At 41.9% G+C, this 26704-nt stretch overlaps 1 protein-coding gene across 1 annotated transcript in view; it reads left to right on the top strand.

Annotated features, from left to right (window-relative positions):
• GLRX3 (glutaredoxin 3) overlaps window positions 1-26704 on the top strand; it is a 112997-nt gene that overhangs the window by 72044 nt on the left and 14249 nt on the right. Inside the window, exons 7-8 of the mRNA XM_033942404.1 lie at window positions 21912-21969; window positions 25374-25426. Of these exons, the coding sequence (XP_033798295.1) occupies window positions 21912-21969; window positions 25374-25426 (111 nt within the window). The remainder of the gene's footprint in view (window positions 1-21911; window positions 21970-25373; window positions 25427-26704) is intronic.

The raw sequence follows: 26704 nt of genomic DNA, 5'->3' as shown, positions 1-26704 counted from the left end.
ACCATCTCCGTTTGACCCAGTGTCTTCAGTTTCTATGAACTATCTGGCTTGGAAAGTGTTTTTTCTCATCGCCCTCACTTCTGCTAGAAGATTAAGTGAGATTCAAGCGCTGGTAGTTGATCCACCATTCACAGTGTTCCATCATGACAAAGTTGTGCTTCACACCCATCTGAAGTTCTTTCCAAAAGTAGCCGCTGATTTTCACCTCAATTGGTCTATTGTACTTCCAGTATTCTTCTCTAAGCCTCATTCTCACCCTGGTGAAACAGCCCTTCATATGCTGGACTGTAAAAGTGCTTTGGCTTACTACTTAAAGAGAACGCGGCCACATAGAACATCTCCTCAACTTTTCATCTCCTTTGATCCTAGCAAGTTGGGATGACCAGTATGCAAGAAAACTATTTCTACATGGTTGGCGGCATGAATCACATTCTGTCAGGCTTACTAAATTTCAGGAAAGTGATAAAAACCCATCTTTTTACCTGACTCTCTTAATCACACCCCTAACCTTTATTTCTACCCCAGCAAATTTATACTGCCTCACTGAATGTGCCCTCCACTCAACCTACAGATGTAACTAACCCCCTCTTCTACGAAACCACGCTAGCGGTTTTTAGTGCAGAGAGCCGTGCTGAATGGCCCGTGCTGTTCCCAATGTTCATGGAAACTCAATGAGTGTCGGGAGCAGCACGGGCCATTCAGCGCGGCTCTCTGTGCTAAAAACCGCTAGTGCAGTTTCATAGAAGAGTGGGTAAGTCTCTAGTTGTACACTCGGGGCTCAACTATGCAAGATCTTACCCCCTACTACATGTACCTATACCAAGAATTCCTACTACATGTACCTGTACCAAGAATGTAGTTCTTAAGAGCTGTCCCTCTGTTGCTGTCTATATAGTTCATGAAAAGCATCCCTCTGTTGCTGTTCTTCCCTTTAATCTATTGTTCTATACATCTTATATGTGAATTTGCATCCTTGATGCCCATAATTTGCCATGCTACAATGCTAAGTACTCAAAACATGTACATAAGAATTTCTACTATTGCTTTTCCTCTTTAAATGTGTTCTACATGCTGTATGTGAAGTTATAGCCTTGTTGCTAAACCTCTACTGTGTATGTAAACTTGTAACCTGTTCTGGGCTCTTCTGGGAGGACAGGCCAGAAATTTGACTAAATAAATAATGCACAGTCTGGGCTACAGCTGGAAAGTTGTGTCACAGCCCACAGGGTTAGAGCTATCTATGTCAGCTTCTGTTGCTTTTCTACATTCCACTCCTATTGAGGAAATTTGTAAAGCTGCTACTTGATCCTCAGTTCATACATTCACATCTCACTACTGTCTGAAATCTTATTCCAGATGGGATGGTCACTTCGGCCAAGCAGTATTACAAAATCTTTTTTCATAATGGCCAACTTTCCCTCCATCCCTTTTTAGTAAGCTACGGAGTTCCACATATGAGAATATGCTGACTGCTTGTCCTGGGATAAAGCATAGTTACTTACCGTAACAGGTGTTATCCAGGGACAGCAGGCAGATATTCTCACAAACCTCTCACCTCCCCAGGTTGGCTTCTTAGCTTGCTATCGGACCTGAGGAGCCATGGGCTGGCGTCGGGCGGGAAGGCAGTAGCGCATGCGCGGTGCGGGTAGTTCACAAACTTTCTTAAAATCTCTAGACACTTTTAAAGCTGTCCGTACCGGGGCTCTCTGGATGACATCAGCCACATGTGAGAATATCTACCTGCTGTCCCTGGATAACACCTGTTAAGGTAAGTAACTGCTTTTCCTGAGATTTAGGTGGGAAGTTATCAAGCTGTATTAAGGCACTGATCCTGTTTCTTGACCCTTAAAGTTTTTATTAAAGGGCTCAAGTGCTAGGTGTGAGTAGCAAGAAGCTAGTCTTCCTCTTTTCCTGACCTTCCAGACATCGCACACATGCTCACTTGAGAGGTGCCGGAAGACAGCAGATGTAAATTCACATTTCAATTATTGAATCTCTATATATAAAACCCTAAGCGCGCATGCGCTGTTGACAGATCGTGATTCCTGGTGTCTTGAGGTTTGCTTCTGTGCCAGTCCTCATGGCGCCTGCGGTGGCTGGAGGCGCGTGAGTGTGCAGCTCTTTCAATGGTGGTCGGCTTCAGGCGCATGCGGCTGTGTTTGGCAGTTTGTCGGTCCCCTATTAGTTGCGCCTAGAAGACCAGCAGGAGAGTGGCGGTTGCGCCGGCAGTTTGTCCCCTGTTAGTAGCGGCAGAAGAGTGTCCGACAGAGGGCTCCGTTTTGAAGCTGTGGCTCTCATTGAATTGCCAGTTGGCCAGCTCCCTTGCCGGAGTTATTTTTCAGTTTACAGGTGCCGCAGCGGCTCCTCTCACGAACCGCACCTGCGTCAGAGAAGACTTCAGATGCAGGGGATCGTTAGAGGAGCCGCCGCAGCACTTTTAAACTTAAAAATAACTTTGGCAAGGGAGCCGGCCAGACTGTGGGAAGTGTAGTGGGGATGGAGAAATCCTGCTGCTGCACAGGGAAATGGAGGGAGAGGGAATGCTGTGGCTGCTGCACAGGGAAGTGGGGGGAGGGAAAAAAATGCTGCTGCACAGGAAAATGGAGGGGAGGGAATGCTGCTTCGGCTTTTGCAAAGGGAAGTGGGGGGAGGGAAAACATGCTGCTGCACATGGAAATGGAGGGAGAGGGAATGCTGCGACTGCTGCACAGGGAAGTAGGGAGGGAGACAGAAAGAAAGGAAGAAAGACACAGGGGCAGGGAGAGAGACAGAAAGAAACAGACAAGGGTAGGGAGAGAGACAGAAAGAAAGGCAGACATATTCTAGCACCCGTTAATGTAACGGGCTTAAAGACTAGTTGAAAATAAAATCATTTTTCCTACCTTTGTTGTCTGGTGATTTTATTTTTCTAATCATTTTTATCTCAGTCTCTGGTTGCACTTCCTTTTGTCTATGCTCTTAACTCTGTTTCAAGAGCCTTCTTATCCATTGACTGTTTTTCTCTCCTTCTTCATTTTCTGCCCTACTTCCATCTTTAGCATTAACTTTTAATGTTCAACTTTTCTTCTATTTTTTTGCATTCTTCTCAAATCTATTTACTTTCTCCATTTCTTACTTTCCCATATATTAATGTGCACCATCTCCTCTTTCGCCCTGCTCTTCCCTTACATTCCCCTCCCCATCCATGTATATTATCTACTCCTACTTTCTTCTCCCCTATTCCCATCTATCCATAAACATGTCTTCTATCTCTCTTCCCTTCCCTACCCTTCCCTATGCACCTTCTCCTCCCTCTCTGTCTTCCCCTTCCTATGATCTATTATCTTTCTCCTCTCTTTCCCACATTATAACATTTCTCTCCCCTCCTTCCCTTCTTTTTCCCCAGGCTGGAATTTCTCTCTTCTCCTTCCCTGGTCTGGCATCTCAGGAAATGCTCAGGAAAGAATCCCACTCTTTCCTGCCTGCTGCCACTGCTGGACACACTACTAATGCATTTTCAAAATGGCTGCCAAGACTTCATGCGTTAGCTTTACAATACTTCCACGAATCTCACAAGGCTGCTGCATGAAGTCTCGGCAGCCATTTTGAAAATGCATTAGTGGTGGGTCCAGTAGCAGCAGTGAGCTAGAAAAAATGGGGTTCTTAGGGAAGGCCTGGGGATAGTCAACTGAGGCTCAGGGGTGGTTGGCCTGCTTTTCCTAATTACCATGAGAGTACCACAATATCGGTCCCTGTTCCCACAGTACTACCGCGGAATGGTCTACCATTACCATGGTAATTCCAGGTAATTTTCTGACTTTTTTCCCATTACTGTGGTAATTACCATGGTAACCACAGTGTTACTGCGGTAATGATTACCTTGTCACACTCTAGTTGAGAGCTCTTAGCTGCTTCATTTGTTGATTGGATTAGGCTGATTCATTTGCTGATTGGATTGGACAGAAGTAAAGCTGAGCTTTTGCTTTCTATACTACTTTTGTTTTTTATGCTCAGCAAGCAGCTGTTAAGCTTTCTGTTTGTAGCAAACAAAAAGCTGTCCTGCTAGTTTTCTTCCTTCTCTCCTGCTTTTTTCTTAATGACATGTTCTGCTCATCTTCTCAGTGAGCAATTCTCTCTTCTTGCAGCTTCTGCTTTTCCTTAGCTAGCGATTTTCCCACATCTCTCCTTTCTCTTCTTAGCTACAGTTGTCATGCTTAATGAGCAGCCTTTCAGCTACTGCTGGTCTCTTAGTCAACTTTATTCACCTTCTTAATGGCCTGCTTACATTTGTGGGCTCTTTTCCTGTTGCTAACAAGACTGCATTAATGTTTTGCAATCCCTCCAGACAATCTGCCAAAAAAAAACAAACCAGGTGGGAGGGGGGGAGGGAGGAAGAAAGCTCTTTATAGGGTAGTTACAAAGGTCTGCTCGCATTTGTGCAAAATCTGTTTGTAATTTTGCCTCTGGACTTTGCATTCTTTCTCAAAGAGCAAGCATACAAGTTTTTTACTTTTAAAAATTGTCCAAGGAAATAGAATCCACCAATGTTTGTGCTTTTTCTGTAGGAACATTTTCTGGCCAATGAAATTCATGTTTTGGAAAATTCAAAACTGTGCTATTGCTCTCACCCTGGGAATGTTTCCATGAAAATATGAGTAAAAGTGCATGTTTGTGGAACAGTTCACCATGTGCACAGGGTGTTCAGTTTTCAACTACCGTATTTTCGCGGATATAACGCGCACCCGTGTAAAATGCGCACACGGGTATAGCGCGCAGAAACCACACTTGTATGTACGGAAACTTTTGTATACAGCGCTCATGGGTATACCGCGCATGCTGCCCGACTCTCCTCTGGCCACCCCGACTCTCCTTTCGCCCTCCCCGACTCTCCTCTGGTTGCCCCGACTCACCGTTCACCCGCCCTGACTTTCGGTGCACTGCCCCGCCTCTCCGTGCGCTGTCCCGACTCTCCGTTCACCTGCCCTGACTTTCCGTGCACTGCCCCGCCTCTCGGTGCGCTGTCCCGACTCTCCGTTCACCTGCCCTGACTTTCCGTGCACTGCCCCGCCTCTCCGTGCGCTGTCCCGACTCTCCGTTCACCTGCCATGACTTTCCGTGCACTGCCCCGCCTCTCCGTGCGCTGTCCCGACTCTCCGTTCACCTGGCACATGGTCGGGTTGGGCCCATGTGCCTCAGGCCGCGCCCCCAGGTGGGACCTAAGGCTCCAGGGCCTATTCTGATTGGCCCACGCGCCTTAGGCCCCACCAGTAGGCGGAGCTTTAGGATGGATGGGCCAATCCGGCCTCATTCCTTCGTTGGCTGCCTGCCGGACAGGCGGGTTTGGCTCCCGTCTGTCCGGCCAACTACCAAAGGTACGGGGAAGGGGGGTGGGGGGGTCGTGGGGGTCGCTAGGGGGATCGCGGGTCGGCTGGGGGGGCGGTCGGAGGTTCTTGGGGGGGGCGGTCGTTGGGGGGAGGGGGGTTTGCATCGAGGGCAGGAGGGCCTAGGATCCCTCCTGCCCGTAATGTAGTGCGAGGTGGGGGTAGGGGGTTGCCGTGGCCAGGAGGGTTTGGGCTCCCTCCTGGCCCGATATTGTCGGGGAGTCGGCGGTCCTTCGGGGTGGGGGTGCGAGCGGTGGGGGTGCGAGCGTCCTTCCGGATGATGAATCGGGCGTCGGGCGGGGTGTGAAATATGTAAAAAAAATTTTGTATACCGCGCTCAGGCATATAACGCGCGAAGGGTATGCGCGGTACGTAAAAACGCGTATAACGCGCGCGTTATATCCGCGAAAATACGGTAATCCTTTTACATTATAGCCATTTTACATTGTAAATGGTTTTTGACAAAAATTCCCTTTTCATAATTGAGTGGACCCATCAGTATTATGTATATATTTCTCCCAGTGCAGGCACCAATAATTTTTGGAAAAGTATGCATATACTTCTCTAGAGAATTTGTGTGCCTACATCTGTACTTAACTCTAACATACACAAATTTACTGACCAAATTTGTACACAGAAAGACAAAAAAGGTCCACCGAGATAGTTCTACAAAAATGGAAGAAGAGCAGAAGGCAAAAAAACTGTGGAACTGATGATCTAGATAAAAACTTTATTTGAACATGGTGCAGAGATTAACAAAATAAAATATACAGTAACACAAAAGAACACAGTATAAAATGTGTGGCATAGACCTGACATGGGCCGTGTTTCGGTCATGAAATGACCTTTTACCGGGGTCCTAAAACAATATGGAAACAAAATAATGAAGTTATGAGAAAGGAGAAAAGAAAAGCTGAAAAGGAGAAGGAAAAACTCCTTGGAAAATGTGCATGGCAAGGTTGATGTGACTGACAGGTGCACATACATGCATATTTTAAAAAATATGTATGCAAATTTAAACTGTGTCCCAGTTCCAGAATGATTTCACATAGGGCTCCTTTTATCAAGCCGCGCTAGTGGGGTTAACGCGCGTGACATTTCATCACGCGTTAACCTTCGCGTTGGCCTAAAAACTACCCCCTGCTCAAGGGAGGAGGTAGCGGCTAGCGCGGCCGGCGGTTTAGCACGCGGTATTACGCGCGTTAAAGCGCTAGCACGGCTTGATAAAAGGAGCCCATAGTCTGGAAGGTGTGAATACACATGTGAATAAAGGCTTTTGACAAAGTTCCTCATGAGAGGCTTCTGAGAAAATTAAAGAGTCATGGGATAGGAGACAAAGTTCAGTTGTGGATTAGGAATTGGTTATCGGATAGAAAACAGAGGGTATGGTTAAATGGCTATTTTTCTCAATGAAGGAGAGTAAACAGTGGAGTGCCGCAGGGATCTGTACTGGGACTGGTGCTATTTAACTTATTTATAAATGATCTGGAAATTGAAATGATGAGTGAGGTGATTAAATTTGCAGATGACACTAAACTGTTCAAAGTTGTTAAAACACATGCGGATTGTGAAACATTGCAGGCAGACCTTAGGAAATTGGAAGACTGGGCGTCCAAGTGGCAGAAGAAATTTAATGTGGACAAATGCAAAGTGATGCATATTGGGAAGAATAACCCAAATCACAGTTACCAGATGCTAGGGTCCACCTTTGGGGTTAGTGCCCAAGAAAGGAATCTGGGTATTCTATTGTAGAGAATACGATGAAACTTTCTGCTCAATGTGCGGCAGCAGCCAAAAAAGCAAACAAGATGCTAGAAATTATTTAAAAAGGAATGGTTTGCAATGCAATAGAAGCCATGCTAAGGTCTGTGTCTGGGTTTTTTTTCAGTTTTTAAGCTTTTGCAAATTAAGTTACATATGCAATCTATATTTTTTTCATGTGCTTTCCTTGTTTTCAGTAATGAGCTGATTGGAGCACTGTTTAGTCAGAAAAAAGGGGTAGCTTTTTAGCAAGAAATCAAAAGCTGTGTTTTTTCATATGTTCTGCTTCAGTTAATGGATGTTTTCCTCTAATTAGCACATAACTTTGCTGTTTGTCCACAAAAATAGAAGGTTTTGCATGCACTATATCTGTTTATGTTGTGCCTTATTAAATGTATTTTGAGCTTAATAAAGCAAAAATAAAAACCCAGAAAACTATTTAGCAGATTGCATTAAGGATGTCCAAACTATGCCTAAGTTCCGTCCATAGAACTCAGGTCTATCTGAAGCCCAAACTATGCTCAAAAGTAGGACCTCCTTTACAATGTCTATAGGACCTAGTTTTACAATTGCTGTGCAACTTGCTAGCTCATTGTGTAGCACACTGGTTAAAACTACAGCCTTCTACACTAATGTTGCTGGTTAAAATTCCAGTCAATGATGGAATAGAAATAAATAAAAGCAGTAAACAGATCCAACTCCTACTGTCACAATTATAATGAAAAACACCATAAAATTGCCATTCTAATAACGTCATAATAATAAAATATTATATCATTAAGGACATTGTTTGGACATCTAACTCTCATCTAAAACTCAATTCTCTAAAGGACGTCTAAACAGTGTTGAGTGTCACTGAGCACAAATCTACAAAGGACGCCTATCTTGGATGTTCAAACTGCGCTTAACTTTAGACGCGCTTTGCAGAATCAGGTTTTTTTATATTTTCAATTGAAAGGAAACAATTTAACTTCTCAATTTTTTAAAATATAATTTGTCATAATTTTCAAAAATTGCTTGTGTTTACATCCTCCACCCCCCCCCCCCCCACCACCACCACCATGCGCCAGCCCAGCTCAAATCAACCACTGCTCAGAACACATCATGACTTGCACATCTACTTCCCTAGCTTAGAGGGAACATTGCTATTGAGCCTGAATTTTCCCAAAACATTGTGTGGGCAGTTTTGGCTCTTGTACCTGGTAGCCAGCTTTCAAAAAGAAACCACTCATGTCATTTCTATTTAAAAATTAGTCACCATATAGTATTTGTACTGTTTACATACCTTGCAACTTTAATTTGTGCAGGCAGTTGAGTGGGTGAAAATAGTGTACATACAATTGAAAATTGAATGTAGTGCACTGTTTTACTCCTTTAATCTGTATATTCCAATGACAAGGCCTTTCTTTCACCTGTTTTACTCCTTTAATCTGTATATTCCAATGACAAGGCCTTTCTTTCACCTGGTTTAACTGACTTGCACTGTGGAGCCTAAGGGCCCCTTTTACTAAGCTGCGATAGCGTTTTTAGCGCACGTAGGATTTTAGCGCATGCTAAACCCACGCTACATGGCTAGAACTAATGCCAGCTCAATGCTGGCGTTAAGATCTAGCGCGCGTGACAATTTTGCACGTGCTAAAACCGCTATCACAGTAAAAGGAGCCCCAAGGAGGCTGATTTTCAGTAAGGCCATTTTACCCAGATAAATGACTTTCAAAATTGCTTTCTATTGCTGCAGAGTTTAAATGAAAGTGTTCAATAAGCTATGCTTTGATAGCAGTTTATAATTGCAGATTATAATTGTATGGAATTTAATAGCTATGCTATGATAGCAGATTATAATTATATGAAATATAAATGAAAGTGTTCTATGATAGCAGATTATAATTGTATGGAATATAGATTAAAAATTCCACTGGCTAGCTCATATGGATATGGGATGTATGCCAGGAATAGAGATTCAGCATCAAGTACAGCACTTCAGAATCAACATAATGATTATTAGTTACGTGATAGTGTAAAATAGACACTGGAGGTGAAAGGTAAATTGCTGAGAACCTAACAGAAAAAATTGCATTCATAAATGATATAGTAGATGATACTCTAAATCTGTGGCTCTTCACTCAGTCCTTGGGCAATTTTCAGTAAGATTTTCAAGATATCACAATTTATATATATGAGATAATTTACATACAACAGATGCAGTTTATATGATTCTAGTTTCAGTGTATTATGGGTAATTTTAAAACCTGACTGAATGTTCAGTTACTTTGTACTAGAAATCAAGGAATTCTAAGGAAGTAATTCTATAGTTGGATGCCTCCATCTAGGCACCCAAATAACAAACAGTGTGCCTATTCTATAACAGCATTGAGAGCCAGATTCTATAAAGGGTGCCTAAGCGTACCTGCATTGTAGGCGCCACTTGACGCAGTTGTCATCGCTTATAGAATCCTGCCAGTTTTTACTTGACCTAATTTACCGGCGCCTAAATTAACTGTGCCTATCCTCCGTCTCAACCATGTCTACTTTTCAGGTAGGTGTTGGACGGCACCTCTACTTAGGCTTCACTAGGTATCCGAAGAGTTTGGTTCTGAAACTCTTAATTGGTTATTTTTTATTTTTTTTTTGATTGACTGAAAACCGGTGTGGTCAATTATCACACTAATTATGCCAATTAAAAAAAAGTTGAGCACAGATTCCAAAGTTAGGCATCGCTAGACATCCTTGATTAGGGTGCCTAATATAGGCGTCCCGTACAGAATCTGGCCATTAATGTGCATGTGTCCTTGTAGAATGCTAGCATAATTTTAACAATGATATGCTTAAATGTAGGTGTACTGTACATATGTATGTCGGGTCTATGGCTGGAGTAAAAGGGGGAGGGGACACCTAAATGCAACATTTATGTGCTAACCCCTGGATTCTATATATGGTACCCAAATTTGGATGAGTTGCCCAGATATGGATGCAAATTAATTGGTCAACAAGCTCTTAACCTTCAGTAACTGGGTGCTAACAACCAGTTATTGATGTTAATTGGTAATCATTAAAATATGCATGTGCATCTGGCTGCATGCTATTCTATAAGGCGAGGCATCTAACTTCATAGAGTATAACCCAAAGGAGGCATAGCCATGGAAAGGGCTTTCTCAATAGTTATGCGCATAGGTGCGTGGAGGTATTCTATAACTAACTTGAGCACTAGCGTTTATACCAAGTTTCATCAAGCGCAAATCTGGTGCCCAAAGTCAGAAGCAGGAATTAGTGCTACATGGGATTCTATAGAAAGCATGTGCCTTTTATAGGATAGTTCAATGCTGGCGTTAAGGTGTAGCGCGTTCTAAAGCCCTAGCGCACCTTAGTAAAAGGAGCCCTTAGTGTCAACTTTTTCTGGTGCCCATTTTTGAGCAGTATTTATAGAGTCTCCCCCTCAGCCATTTTATCATGTAATTACAAGACTCGTAGACTATCACTTTAGGCAGACTACTGCCATTTACATGTTGGTGTACGCTTAAGTGCTTGATTACAGTATTCTATAAATGTATTTATACAAATGACGCTTAAATTTAGGTGCTGTGTGTTAGAATTTTCTTAACTATCACATCACTTGGGAATCGCCTCATCTGCTGCATCTCGCCAGTAAATATATATATATATATATATATATCTAAAATATATATATATACAGTGGTACCTCGGTTTATGAGTGCACCGGTTTGCAAGTGTTTTGCAAGACGAGCAAAACATTAGCAAAATCAGCGCCTCGGAATCCGAGCTTGCCTCGATTTATGAGCGCCCTCCCGCGATCCGGTACCCTCCCTCCCCCCCCCCCCCCGCGATCCAGCACCCCCCTGTTGCGATCCGGCACCCCCCACCGCGATCCGAAGTCCCCCAGACCCACCTGAACACGCTTGTTACTTTCATCTGGGCCTCGGCACCGGCACCGGCATGTCCTGTTCGTTGGTGCCAGTGCCCGAAGATCGGCCTCCTCTTCTTGCTGGGCCTTGAGCATCTGCGCATGCTCAAGGCCTGCGAGTTCACGCTCTCTCCGAGATTCTTGGAGATCTCGGAAAGAGCGTGAACTCACAGGCCTTGAGCATGCGCAGATGCTCAAGGCCCAGCAAGAAGAGGAGGCCGATCTTCGGGCACCGGTACCAACACACAGGATATGCCGGTGCCGAGGCCCAGATGAAAGTAAGAAGCGGTTTCGGGTGAGTCTGAGGAACTTCGGATCGCGGCGGAGGGGTGCCAGATTGCGGGGGGGGGGGGGGGGAAGGTGCCGGATCGCGGTGGGGGCCTTCGAGGGGAGCAATGCCGGTTCTCGGGGGGGGGGGGGATAGAGCAGCGCCACTGGCCTCGGGGGGGTGGGAACGTATCAAAGCGAGTTTTCATTATTTCTTATGTGGAAACTCGCTTTGATATACGAGTATTTTGGATTACGAGCATGCTTCTGGAACGAATTATGCTCGTAAACCAAGGTACCACTGTATATATATATATATATATATATATATATATATAATTTTTTTAAGAGTGCAGAAGTAGCCTAATGGTTAGAGCAGAAAACTGAGGACCAAGAAATTCTGATTTAAATACCACTGACATTCCTTGTGATCTTGAGCAAGTCTTTTTCCCTTCCATACAAACTTAAATTATAATCCTTTTGGGAACAGTAAAATTCCTACTGGACCTGAATATAACATACCTTAAAGATCTGAGAAAGGCATGAGCTAAATCCAGAATCTTTTTACCAGAAAGGTAAATACAGGGATGAAAACAACATTTTAGTTTGATCAACCTTACATTCCCTAGACCTCCTCAGATATGAGTGATTGGTGACCTCCATGCAGGCATCCATTATTGCCAAAATACTGCTAATTGTAAAGTTTTGTTTAGTGTCTGGTAACCTGTGGTCATTCCTTCTGTAACAACAAATAAAAAAATAAATATGTAAGGGATGGCTTGTTACAAAATTTTGCGTTCTTTGCTTAAATCATTTTCTCTCCTTTGCTCCATTATTGATAAGATTGTGAAGAATTAATTGAGAAGTCCAGCCATGAGATTATTCCTGTATCTGAAGCTTAACTATGAGATTATTCCTCTATTTTTAATCTACATCAATAGAACCAGAAAGTGATCAAGGACTGAACTGTCTTCATCCTCTGTAAGTGGTGAATTGCCTTGGAAAATCAATAGCAACCTTAGCAGAAGAAGTAATTTATTAGAGTAACTTATCAAGCACTGGCTAGACTGGTGCCTTTCTGTCCTAGTATTCATTAGGAACATATAATTTTTTATGAGTGAAATGAAAGAGACTCACTAAAAGACACTTTGGAATTTCAACATGACATTTCTGTCCACATATTTATCAGTGAGAAGAAGTTGGCATTGCTTTGGGAATATGGTTCTTGGTATTGCCATAAATGAAAAGTAAATATAAACAAAAGCTCTTCTCGTGGATCACTTGGCACATTTCTTTAGGACTATTTTCATAGTATAGTGATTAGACTGATGAAGAGAGGAAAAGAAAAAATATATAAAGTCATTATCTATGAAGTAATTGCTGAGTTTTTCCCTTTATTATGGTGGACTTTGCCCTTCTATTCCTCTTTGACTCCCTGCAGTTAACTATAGTGTAGAATTCTAATTGTCATATAAGCTCTGGAGAAAACCTGGATAGATGAAGAAACCTGCATGTTCTTGAAAGGCTCATGAAATCTGACTAGGAAATAGCTGATTTTAATCAAATCCTCATAGAAACATGATGGCAGATAAAGGCCAAATAGCCCATCTAGTCTGCCCATCCGCAGTAACCATTATCTCTTTCTCTCTCCAAGAGATCCCACATGCCTATCCCAAGCCCTTTTGAATTCAGACACAGTCTCTGTTTCTATCACCTCTTCTGAGAGACTGTTCCATGCATCTACCACCCTTTCTTTTAAAAAGTATTTCCTAAGATTACTCCGGAGCTTATCACCTCTTAACTTCATCCTATGCCCTCTCATTGCATTTTTCTTTCAAATTAAAGAGACTTAACTCATGCGCATTTACATTACGTAGGTATTTAAACGTCTCTATCATATCTCCCCTCTCCCGCCTTTCCTCCAAAGTATACAAATTGAGATCTTTAAGTCTGTCCCCATATGCCTTATGATGAAGACCACGTACCATTTTAGTAGCCTTCCTCTGGATCGACCCCATCCTTTTTATATCTTTTTGAGGGTTTGGCCTCCAGAATTGTACATAATATTCTTAATGAGGTCTCACTAAAGTCTTATACAGGGGCATCAATACCTCCTTTTTCTTACTACCCATACCTGTCCCTATGCAACCTAGCATCCTTCTAGCTTTTGCTATCACCTTTTCAACCTGTTTGGCCACCTTAAGATCATTACATACAATCACACCCAAGTCCCGCTCTTCTGTTGTGCATTTAAGCTCTTCACTCCCTAATCTGTACCGTTCCCTCAGGTTTTTGCAGCCCAAATGCATGACCTTGCATTTCTTAGCTTTAAATTTTAGCTGCCAAATACAGACTATTCTTCAAGCTTCACCAGATTTTTCTTCATGTTATTCACACCATCCTAGGTGTCTACTCTATTGCAGATTTTGGTATCATCTGCAAAGAGGCAAATCTTACCCAACAGTCCTGCACCAATATCGTTTATAAAAATGTAAAAAAGAACAGGCCCAAGAACAGAACCTTGACGCACACCACTGGTAACATCCCTTTCCTCAGAGCGATCTCCATTAATCACTACCCTCTGTCGTCTTCCACAAGTTCTTGATCTAGCCTGTCACTTTGGGACCCATCCTGAGGGCACTCAGTTTATTTTTTAGACATCTGTGTGGAACACTGTCAAAGGCTTTGCTAAAATCTAAATACACCACATCTAGCTCACATCCTCTATCCAATTCTCTGGTCACCCATTCAAAGAAATTGATCAGATTTGTGTGACAAGACCTACCTTTAGTGAATCCATGTTGCCTCTGGTCCTATAATCCACAGGATTACAAAAACTTGACCATTCTCTGTTTTAAAAGTGTTTCCATTAATTTGCTTACCACAGAAATCAGACTTACCGGCCTGTAATTCCCTACTTCCACTTTTGTGGAGAGGGACCACATCCACCCTTCGCCAGTCCTCCGGTACCACATCTGATTCTAGAGACTCATTGAAAATGTCAGTCAGTGGAGCTACCAGAACTTCCCTAAGTTCCTTCAGCACCCTAGGATGTACACCATCCGGCCCCATTGCTTTGTCTGCCTTTATTTTAGCTAGCTGTTCACGAACACAACCCTCTGAAAATCGATCAGAGACTATTACTCCTCCATCCCTATTCACATTTGTCTTCTGCGGTCCCGCTCCCGGCGCTTCAACCGTGAACACAGAACAGAAATATCTGTTAAGCAATTCGGCCTTTTCTTGATCAGCTTCTACATATTCCTCCCTTTCACCTTTGAGTCTCACAATGCCACTTTTGCACTTCTTCCTATCACTAATATATCTAAAAAATGTCTTAACTCCCCAATTTACCGTGTCAGCTATTTTTTTCTTCCATTTGCATCTTTGCTTTCCTGACTACAAGACCAGCCTCTCTTTACTTTTCCAGATATTTTTGTCTGTCTTCCTCTTTCTGCTTTATGAAAGCTAACCACTTATTCCTTACCTTCTCAGCTACTACTTTTGAGACCCAAAGTGGCCTTCTTTTCCTCTTCCTCTTTCCTCACAAAAAGTTTTTTCGCCCTTACAATTGCTCCTTTCAGTTTTGCCCATTGCATTTCCACTCCTTCCAGATGTTCCCATCCAGACAGTAATTCCTTGATGTAAACCCCCATCCGAACAAAGTTAGTTTTTTTAGTCTATAACCTTTGCTTTTGAATGAGCCCTCTCTTTATCCATCTTAATATTAAACCGTACCATGCAGTGATCACTGGATGCCAGATGATCACCCACTGTAACATCAGAAACACTTTCCCCATTTGTAAGCACTAAGTCCAGTATGACCCCATCAGTTCTTTTAAAAATGGACTCCTTATGGGTCAACCAGGAGCTTCCAAATAGAGAGCTGCACGGAAGTGGGAACAACGGGAATCCCGTGGAGTCCGTGAAGATCCCTTCCAGACTCATGGGGATGGTTCTGTTTTTTGGGGAGATCCTGCAGGTGTGGTACTGTAGCACCCCCTAGCTTCAGTGCAACCTTGTCCCAGTCACACAGAAATAGATCAAATTTCATAGTGGTCTGTTGGTAAAAGTTAGAATCCCCTAGGACAAGGCCCACTTCTGCTAATTTGCTACTGAGGTTTTAAAGAACTCCAAAGTACATATAAGATTCCCAGTGAGATCTTAGCGTATCAGGCAATTTAGTATGTATATTTCTTTCCCTACTTCTTATCTGGCATTTGGAAAATCTATGAAGACAGTTTTATTCAGGAAATATTTTAATTAATTAACTGTGTTTATACCATGTACACCTGCATTTAAATTTTTGTTAACTGCACAGAACTGCAAGGTAGCTGCGGTATATAAGAAATTTTGTTATGTTGTGCTACACCAGAAAAAAGAGACCTTTACACCAGTTTACCATTCACAATTAACAGTTTTATTACACACCAAAGGTAGTTCAGGAACTCTCAGATAAATCTTGTTTCAGAAAAATTCTTCACATTTAAAGATTAGCAACGTCTCTAAATGGACAGTTATATTTAACAAATTTATTGGAAAAAACAGAGGTAGAAGTGGTGGCCTCGGCTTCACTGTTCGTTCAGCTGGCATTAGTTTCAGATAGAGAATGGTTGTTGAAAATGTTCTTTAAACATCAGAATAAACTATTTATGAATCAAAAAATTAGAATTTGTCTGGATGTGTCAAGAACTACCCAGAAGAAGAGGAAACAATTTTTACTTTTGCAACCCCAGGTGTTAAAATTAGGGGCTACCTTTATACTTAGATATCCTTGAAAATGTATGATTAATCTTCAGGGTGTTAAATATGTTTTTTTGTTTTTTTTTTAAAGCCTCACAGCTAACTAAATTTATAGCTGGTAAAGGGCTAGATTCACAAAGCAAACCGATCATGTACCGATCGTTTAGCGACCTCGGCCCATTTCACTTACCTGTCTTCCGATCATCCTCCGATCCACGCATGAAAATGAGGGCAACGGCATGCAAAGTAGGCAGGGACGTGATTCACTAAACAAAACCCTTCAATACCGACTGGGTTGGCCAATCAAAAAAAAGCGACTGCTGAGGACCAATCGCTGAAGCCCTTTGCGACTGCCCTGTCTTCTGCAGCCCTGCTCTCTGCCCTGTCAGCCCCGATTTGCCTGTCCCGAACTCCTGCAGCCTGATCTCTCCTGCCGCCCCGATTCTCCCACCCTTCCCTGTGTGTGCACAAAACCCTTCCCTTAAGAAGAGGGAACAGTAGTGTCCCGGTGAGTTCTACATCCATCCCTCAGTTTCTCTCAAGCCCCTCATCTCGCTCCAGCACCGCCAAGATCTTAGAGCCAGATTCCCCATGGTGCAAGCCCGTGTTTTTGACCTGCTGGCTTAAGTAGGTTAAAACCACGGGCTCCAAACATCCTGTTTCACATTCCCTTTCCCTGTGCCCTAGAAAAAAAGGAAAAAAAATTAAGTTAAAAAAAAAAACAGCCCCGGCTCGAACGGGCATGCGCAGACCATCTACAGATGGTCTGCACATGTGCGTGGATCACCTCCATCTGCATATTTTTCCTTTCAGAATTCGTCGGATCGGGCCCGATCGGGAAGGTTAGTAAATCCTGGTAAAAGTGGTTGTTTCTGCTAGTACCCATTTAGACTTGCAGGCACATTCTTTGTAAGAGGAAAGCTAGTCCATTAAGCGGGATTAGCCATCTATTCTTTTCCTTTAAAATTTAAGTGATGTAATCTCCATTATTGGTATCATCATCTCTCTATATAATTGGGGACTAACTAACAGTACAAGATAAATGATTTAATTCCTTTCATTTTTAATTCATAACTTTTGTTTTATTTTTTCTATTGTACAGTGATTTATTTTGATCAAGGAAAAATTTGAAACTTTAATAAATAAAACAACAAAGCAACTTGGTTGTGAACATCAATATGAATTATCTTTTTTTTTTTAAAATGAGACCTTTGCTCTTTGGACCCTCGATGCTCTCCCTTGTTGTCCTGCCAGCTGCCACTTTGGTTTCAGAATTGGACCACCAGGATCAGGAGTGCATCACCTACTGACCTATCTTAACCAAAATAAAGGGATGCAAGATCCTATCTCCCTCTGTTGTAGCTTGGTCAGTGTCTTCAGAAGCAGTGAAGCCATGTATTGCTAGCTGGAATAAAACAAAATAACTGAAGGTCCCTATTCTAAATCTTCCATCCTGTGGATTGTCACAGCTGCTATTCACATTCATGCTCTATTAATGGCAGTAGTCACATCAGCCTTTGTCCTTGAAAATCACTAAATTGGACAAAATTCCTTTTGTCCCACTTCTCTGATGTGACTTTGGAACTCTCAGTCACTCTGTCACAGCACTACTGCAGTGTAGCTACTTGTGCTCCTCAGCATTATAACATTCTTAGTCTTGTTAACCATCCATTTTTAATCATTCTTAGCATCCTGTTTGCTTTTTTGGCCGCCACCACACATTGGGCGGAAGATTGATCATATTGTCTATGATGACACCCAGATCCTTTTCTTGGGCACTAACCCCCAAGGTGGACTCTAGCATTCGGTTGCCTTATCTCAAAAAGATATAACGGAACTAGAAAAGATTCAAAGAAGAGCGAGCAAGATGATAATGGGGATGGAACTCCTCTCGTATGAGGAAAAACTAAAGAGGTTAGGGATCTTCAACTTACAAAAGAGATGACTGGGGGAGGGAGATATGAATTGAAGTCTAAAATGGGTATAAGTGAATCAATTTTTTTTTACTCCCATCAAAAATTACAAATACCGGGGGACACTCAATGAAGTTACAGGGAGATACTTTTAAAACCAATAGGAGGAAATATTTTTTCACTCAGTGACTAGTTAATCTAGTATTCAATTTATATGCCAGGTCACCTCCTAACAGTGCTTGACTTGGTAGTTAAGCTCTGAAATACATTGCCGGAGGATCTGGTAAGAGCAGTTCACATAGCTGGTTTTTAAAAAAAGGTTTGGACAAGTTCCTGGAGGAAAAGTCCATAGTCTGCTATTGAGACAGACATGGGAAAAGCCACTGATTCATGCTTAAAATAAAAAAAATATATTTAGAAAGTTGATGTCTTGTAAATAAAAAAGGATCATTCTTGAGTAAATAGACCAAAGCTTAAGTAAATGAAAGAAAAATAATTATTTTAAAGAGGAAAAATAATGATTTTGCTAAACATCTCAACTGCATTTTGATATGATAAGAAGTAATTAAAAAAAACACCACATATGCCTACTTTCAAGTATAAAAAGGGATGGGGTTTGCCTTTCTGTGGTTGGAATCAAAGCAGTTTACATATGATATACAGGTGCAGTCGGCCCTCCATGTCCACAGGTTCTGCATCTGCAGATTCAACCAATCGTGATTCTGTTTCTCCTGCCCCAGATGTACCTTTTTATCCCGTCATCAATCCTGCAGCAACAACAGCAGCCATTATCAGAGGCTTTGGCCTGCACCAGGCCTTTTCCTTTGACCCAGCCCATCCAGGAAGTTGTGTCAGAAGGGGCGTGCCAGGTCAGATGGAAAGGTCCATTCAGAACACAGGCAGCCGTTGAATGTGGCTGCTGCTGCTGCTGTTAAAGGGTCAAAAGGATGTAAAGGTATACTGGAGGTAGGGGGACCTGTTAGAGCATGCTGCAAAATGCCAGACCATGCAGGAGGGAAGAGGAGGCGGAAGAGGGAGTGATTTAGACTTCAGCATCCATGGGAGGTCCTAGAACCAATCCCCTACAGATACGGAGGGTTGACTGTACTTAATTTGTACCTGGGGCGTTAGAGGGTTAAGTGACTTGCCTAGAGTCACAAGAAGCTGCAACAAGAATTGAACCTGGTTCCTCTGGTTCTCAGGCTACTGTACTAACCATTAGGCTACTCCTCCACTCCAAAAGCAAATTTATATGTGTAGATCATATGTAAGCGATGCTACTAAAGGTGCTATTTATAAAGTAATACATAGGGATTTAAAGGATGTATGTTTTTCTAGTGTATTTTATAACGTACACAGCAGAACTTTTGTCTGTCGCTATTTACCTGAGTTTAGGGGGGCATACATACAAGCTTTCAGACTGTTTGTCTATCATGTGAATTTGTGCATTGTTGATTTGGCTTAAGTGCCTATTGTATCTTCCTTTATACTGTATACCCATTTGTGGTTTGCTTTCAATTTATCAAATAATTTATTTGGACCCCTGAGGAAGACCATTCAGGCCAAAATATAAATTGTGTCGAGTCTTTCTCTTCTTATAAAATAAACTTTTATAAGTCCGCACACATTCTTTGTCTTTGTTTTATTTTGTTTTGGATTTTTCTATGGAGCAGCAGTTCTTCCTGTTTTTGTTTTGTTTTGTTTTTTTGTCACCTATTTTCTAATGACATACAGGGGGCATTTTTGATTATGATGTCCAAATACGAGTTTGGACATTTTGTGGAACACGCACAAAAATACAGTACTGAACATGACAGTAGTGAAAATGTGCTTGTTCTCAGTGCATCTAGCTTTTTTTGAACCACTTTTGGAAAAAAAAAAAAAAAACCCCAACCCAAACACGTCCAAAAGAAAAACATACAAAACAAGCCATTGAGATATACCGTAGAAGGGGCCAACATTTTTAGTAGACTATCCTTATAGACATCCCAGCAGAGCAAAGGGGCACCCTAGGGGGCACTTCAGTGAACTTCACATAAAAAGGCCCAGGTTCACATCTCACCATAACCCCTTTTATACTGTATGATGATCCCTCCAAAACCAACCCCAAACTTACTGGACACAACTGTACATCACACCAGTAACCCTTATGCCTGCAGTGGTCACCTACATATAGGTACAGTGGGATTTGGGTGGGTTTTGGAAGGCTCATATAATCTACTATAACCCCATCTTTTACTAAGGTGTGCTAACCGATTAACACGTGCTAATCGATTTAGCAAATGCTAACGCATCCATTATATTCTATGGACGCGTTAACATTTAGTGTGGTCTAAATCAGTTTGCGAGTGCTACTCGGTTAGCACACCTTGGTAAAAGAGGGGGTAAGCATAGTACTTAAAGTGGGACATGGGCCTGGGTTCCCATCTCTATAGTTCACTGCACTACACACTAGACTACTCCAGGGACCTGTTTGCTGCTCTACTAGGATTGGCCCTAACGTCTGAAGCTGTCATGCAGGCAAATATGCATTGTTTCATTCACATCTTTGGGGGTGGGAGGAGGTCATGCCTTCAGCAGCCATCTAGTCAGCTTGGGCCCCAAACATCCAAATGGGCCCTGGACGTTTTGTAAAACATTCAATTATTGTAGAAAAATGTCAAAATCCTATGCCCGTCCTAGTCCCTCCCAAATCATACCTCCAACACCCACCCTCCTTCATATTTAGAAGCATTCAGACAACCACTACGAAATCTGCCTAGAAAATGGGTTTTGAAAATAACAAATTAGGTCTGGCAAGAAAACATCCATCTGCCACATTATGCCACTTTTTTGACATTTTTCTTTTTCCAAAATGAATCCCAAAGACATCTATGTGTCTTTAACCATACCCCTCCAAATTTAAAGGACCTAAAATAAAGGTAAATATATTACTCATGCTTGGAAGCAGCTATAAATGTATATGTGTTTTTTCTAAATAATATGTGATGCTGCCCATGTTTCTCTCAAACTCCACATCTCAATATTCCTACACATGGATTGTGTAAAAATATTGCCCCAGGGAAATATTTTAAAATTCTAATCCTTTATAAATATAACTTCTGTGAGTCGACAGTTTATGCATTTTAAGTTTTAACATTTTATGTGTTTGTCAATTTTATATTTTTATATTTGTTTATTTTGTGATCAGTATTGTTCATATTTCCTGGCATTAGTGGAATCGAAATTTTATGAAATAGAAGTTACATATTTTAATAAGGTCTTTAATTATTGAAAAATGTTGCTTTATAAAATGTTTTTCCTGATCCAAATAACTTCAGTTTTGGGTTTGGCTCTTTATAATTTAGTTTGAAAATAGTCAAAATCACTATATATTGTACATGGGGAGAAAGTTTGCACTTTGGGAAATAACTGTGTGCAATGAATTTGATCTTGGAATTGTATAGAAGCAGGACTTCCAAACTTTATTAGCATGTGACCTCATAGAAGTAAGGCTAGATCATTTCCATCATTGATGGAAATGTAATTTACATTTAAGAGACATTAGATATATTTGGGTTATCTGTATAGTAAGGGCTCCTTTTACGAAGGTGCGCTAGCGTTTTTAGCACATGCACAGGATTAGTGCGCGCTAGCTGAAAAACTACTGCCTGCTCAAGAGGAGGCGGTAGCGGCTAGCACGCGCGGAATTTTAGCGCACGCTATTCTGCGCGTTAAGGCCCTAACACACCTTTGTAAAAGGAGCCCTAAACCTCTTTAAAATTACTTTGTTGTAGCAATAGGATGATTTTTCCAAAGAGGTTTTTGTGTCATAACAATTAAATTCTGTTGAGCAAATACTTTTTATAACAAACTAATCTGTCCCAGCTCATTCATAAGTTTTATAAATATTGCAAATATACTGTGTTGAGTAAGTTCATCTGATTATATTGTGCTTTTCTATTTTAGACTTAAAGCGCTGACAAATAAAGCTACTGTAATGCTTTTTCTGAAAGGAAATAAACAGGTAAAATATTCAAAAACTGAAATAATGTGCAAAACTTTTCCTTTATGCTAAGATAAATACAGCACCATTCTGGAATTTGTAGCAAAATTGTATGCCCTGTATTTACATAAATATAATTGTCAAAATGTCAGAACTAATCTCACATTTATGCAACACTTCATTCATCAGGAGTTACAAGCTGTCTTATTGATCCTCAGTGGGCCACCAGGCACTCAAACTTCTTTCATAGTGCCGGGCTTTATGCTCCCATTCGTCATCGGATCCAATTTTATAATTTGTTTAAATACTTTAAGTGTTTATGAATTTAATATTAAATCTTAAATATGTACTAAAAGTACTTAGCTGTATAAAGACGCTTCATACGGGAGTAGAGTCACCCCTGTATGAAGCATCTTTATACAGCTAAGTACTTTTAGTACATATTTATTTAAGATTTAATAATGAACTCGCAGGCCTTGAGCATGCTCAGATGCTCAAGGCACAGCAGAAGAGGAGGCCGATCTTCGAGCACCGGTACCAAGCACAGGACATGCCGGTGCCCAGATGAGGGTAAGAAGCGGCGGGGGGGGGGGTGCCCAATCACGTCGGGAGGGTGCCCAATCGCGGTGGGGGGGTGGCCAATCGTGGCGGGGGGGGTGCCGGATTGCGTCCGGGGGGGGGGGGGTGTGCTCGTAAATCGAGCCATGCTTGGTTTCTGAGGCACCAATTTTGCAAATGTTTTGCTTGTCTTGCAAAACACTCACAGACCGGTGCACTCGTAAACCAAGGTACCACTGTATTTGCTTTTACTCAATCCAAGCATTCTCGCAGTTCACACAGCCTTTTTAATTTTCCACTATCAAAGGCTGTCGTTACACAAAACACCACCAATCTTTGCTTTCTTATGAGGCGGCTTTCTGGGACAGGGAATTGAAACCTTTACTATTGAGTTCCATGTCATATAGTCATTTTCAAAAGCAATTGAAGACGCATTTGTTTGCCAATTAATTAATTTTTCCTACTGTGTATTTGTTAAATTTTGTAAATTGCATCGAACTTACTAGTTATACGGTGTAAAAATGACTTCTTATGTTATGTTATCATATCCTTCCTCAGCCTTAACCTTTTCAGCCCATCTTCATATGAGTCATTTCATCCACTTCATTTTGGTCACTCTTCTTTATATCTTTTCTCATTCCCCTATATCAAGTAGCAAATTAGCAGAATTTTACAGTTTTATATTGTTGCTTTGGTGGGATGGATTTGATTTCTGGCAGGGACGGGCTTGATTCCAGTGGGGATGGGTTTGATTTCTGTCCCTGCGCAATTCTCTAAGTCAGACCTCAAGAGTATGAAGATTAGGCTTTGTTATAAAATATCGGGGAAATGTTTAGACACTCTAAAGGTTTTTGGATAGGATATGTTTTCCAATGTTTTAATTGTTCATTTTACCGTATTAACATGTTATACTTTTCAGAGCAGACCAGAATTATATTTTGTGGAGTCTCCCCATACCTCTCCTTCTCATGTGTTTCTATATAGGGATCACCTGCTTTGGTACAAACTGAAGGGGGTAGTAGAGCCCTCTGGTGAAGGAGGAGGTATTGAAAAGCTGGAGTGGATTCCTCCATGGCTCGCAAGCATGAGGAGAATACCCTACAGTCCAGAAAGACACATTCTTGTACTTCTTTACAAGTAAAAGTAACAAAACTTAAGTAGTTACTACATATTCAACACTGCTAGAGAGGACTTGGAACTTTGGTTATATACAAGGGGGTGATGGAAAGTTCTCAGCCCAACCAACTTCCTAAGTTCTGAGCATTATTTTGCCACTGTAGCTGAAAAGAGTGTTATATTATTTTGCCAAGTGCTGATTTGCAGAACCATAATGTTATGTTTTGACATTGGTTCAGATCATTGATTGAACCATGTCAAAGAAAAATCTGGAATTTTCAAGTGTGAAACTCCGAGCTATCATGAAGTTCCTGTTCCTGCAGAAGAAAACTCCAAAGGAAATCCATGAATGTATGATGCAAACATTGAGTTGCAAATGTCCTTCATACTCCACAGAGAAGAAGTGATATGCAAACTTTTAGCATGTAGATTTCAAGACCGAAGATGCAGCAAGGTCTGGGAGGCCTGAAACGGTATCAACTCCTGAAATTGTTGACCATGTCCATGACCTGATTTTGGCAGATGGCTAATATTGACTAAAATAATTGCTGAGACATTACAGATATGTGTTGGATATATAATCCATGAGCAGCTGGGTATGTAGAACCTTTTAGCCAAGTAGGTGCCCAAATGTTTGAATGCTGACAAGAAACAACATCGAGTGGACATTTCCAAGTTGATTTTGCAGCATTTTCAGCAAACTGGTGCCAATGTTTTGGTACAACTAGTTACTGTTGATGAAACATTTTTATACCACTATGATCCTGAGACAAAACAAAAGTCCATGCAATGGCGGCACTCAGGTTCTCCAAGACGAAGGAAATTCAAGACCTAAAAGTCAGCAGGAAAGGTAATGGCCACAGTGTTTTGGGATCAGGAAGGTGTTGTAATGACTGACTACCTTCCAAGGGGCCAAACAGTTAATGCAGAATACTACTGTAACTTGCTGTGCCAATTAAAGGAGGAATTGAAAGAAAAAAAAAGAAGAGGAAAGCTGTGGAAAGTTCTCCTTTTGCAAAACGATGTACCTGCTCTCAAGGCTGGCAAAACTATGAATGTTTTGGCGCAGCTGGAATTTCAGCACATAGACCATCCACCCTACTCACCAGATCCTGCTCCGTCTGACTATTTTTTGTTTCCAAACCTTAAAAAGAGTTTGGAAGGGTGACAGTTTTAGTGATTTGGAAGTGAATGCAGCAGCAGAGCAATATTTTAGTGAACAGACATCGGAGTATTTTTTGGAAGGGTTAGAGAAACTTCAGACACGATGTGCAAAGTGTGTGTGTAAGGGTGAATATGTGGAATAACTGGTAAGTTTAATGGCTCCATATCATTCCCTTCTTGGTTGGACTGAGAACTTTACATCACCTCCTTGTATGTCTGGCATATATCCTGCTATACTTGGAAAACATTTGTTACAGATAAGCATTGTGCTATACCTGATTGCACTGCAGGTGGCTCATGGCTCAGTTTCGTGGAGAGATGTGGCTAGTTGGCAGGAAGTGGAGTAGGATGAAATTGCAGGCTTTTCTAAGGCAGGAAGTAGCAGCAGGTGGAAGGTATGAGGTGGTGATGATCCGTGGCCCATAACATCTGGGATGGTGAAATTATTGTAAAGTTACAGGAATTTGTGGCAGTTGTTACAGAATTATGTCGCACTGGGCAGCCTTCCTTATAAGATGTAATTTACTACAAAGCACTGATAAATAAGAATGCTTAAAGTTAATGAGGCATTTTTTTCTTGATTTTAGATGGCTAAATGTGGATTCAGCAAGCAAATTTTAGAAATTTTGAACAGTACTGGGTATGTATTTTATTTTACATATAATACATTTTCATTTAAAAGAAAGTCAAACTGAATTCAGTAAAGTTTTAGCATGCAGTGAAAATGGGTACAGAAATACCATTATCCTAGGACAAGCAGGCAGCATATTCTCACATGTAGGTGACGTCATCCACGGAGCCTGGTACAGACAGTCTTAAAACTGCATTGCCACTTTACGTTTTTAGAAACTTCACGACTGCCTGCACCATGCATGTATGAGTGTTTTCCCACTCAACGATGGCTCGCAGTACCTCAGCTCTTTGTTTTCCACAGAGCGAAGAAGTGCTTTATTTTTTTGGACTCCGTCCAAAGTCTCGTTGCCTTTCCGTCAACATTTTTCTCTTGTTTGCCCTTTGACTTTATTTCTTTATTTCCTTTCTAGTGCTCTTCTTTGGTCTGTGAAATAAATAAATAAATTTCTTTTCATTTTCTTTTTTGTACCTCACTCGGGCTTTTGGTCCCTATTTTTCTACTTGGCAGTTTTTCATCCTTAGTATCACCACTGAGTCTTTTGACTTTGCCACCGAGATTTTTCCATCCATGTCTAAACCTTCGAGCAGTTTCTGTCTGTGCCAGCGCCCTATTTCAGTCACTGACCCGCACAGTTGGTGCTTACAATGCTTGGGGCCTGAGCATCGAGTAGACACTTATACTCATTCTACACTACAAAAACGCTCGTTAAAGGCTTGACGTATTGTAACCACGCCGCTGTCCCGGACTGGGACTCAATGGCACCTCTAGTGGCTAAACCTAATAAGTACAGCAGCATGTGGCCCAGCCTGGAGTCACCCTGCAGGAACGGACTGACACACTAGTGGAACTTACAATCAGTGTTCCCGCTAAGCTGCGCTGGGGTGCGTTGGCGCACAAAATATTACCTCGCAGCGCACAAGTTTCTCGTCACAGCGCACACAGTGTAGAGCACAGTTCTTCAACCGCCGGTCCGCAAACAAAATCTTGCCGGTCCGCGAAGGATTCGGTCCCCGCCGCAACGAAAGGCCGGCGTCAGCTGACTTGCAACTTCCTGTTGCAGTCGCTGTGCCGGGACTCCTGCCTTCGCCGGGACTCCTGCCTTCCACCGCGTTTGCCTCCTGCCTTGTCTCCGCACCTCCAGACCAGCAGCGGCAGCTGTGTATGCTTTTAACTTCGGCACAGAGCTGCCCCTAATCAATAGTTTAGCGCGGTTTCATAAGGCAGCCTCGGGGCCTTTGCTAGGCCGGCCCACATCGCATCATCGAAGCGGGCCGGCTATCAAAG

This window comes from Geotrypetes seraphini, chromosome 4, assembly GCF_902459505.1.
Source record: "Geotrypetes seraphini chromosome 4, aGeoSer1.1, whole genome shotgun sequence".
NCBI classification, from domain to species: Eukaryota; Metazoa; Chordata; class Amphibia; order Gymnophiona; family Dermophiidae; genus Geotrypetes; species Geotrypetes seraphini.
The sequence above is the reverse complement of the archived record's forward strand: the minus strand, read 5'-3'. Positions and strand labels throughout refer to the sequence as shown.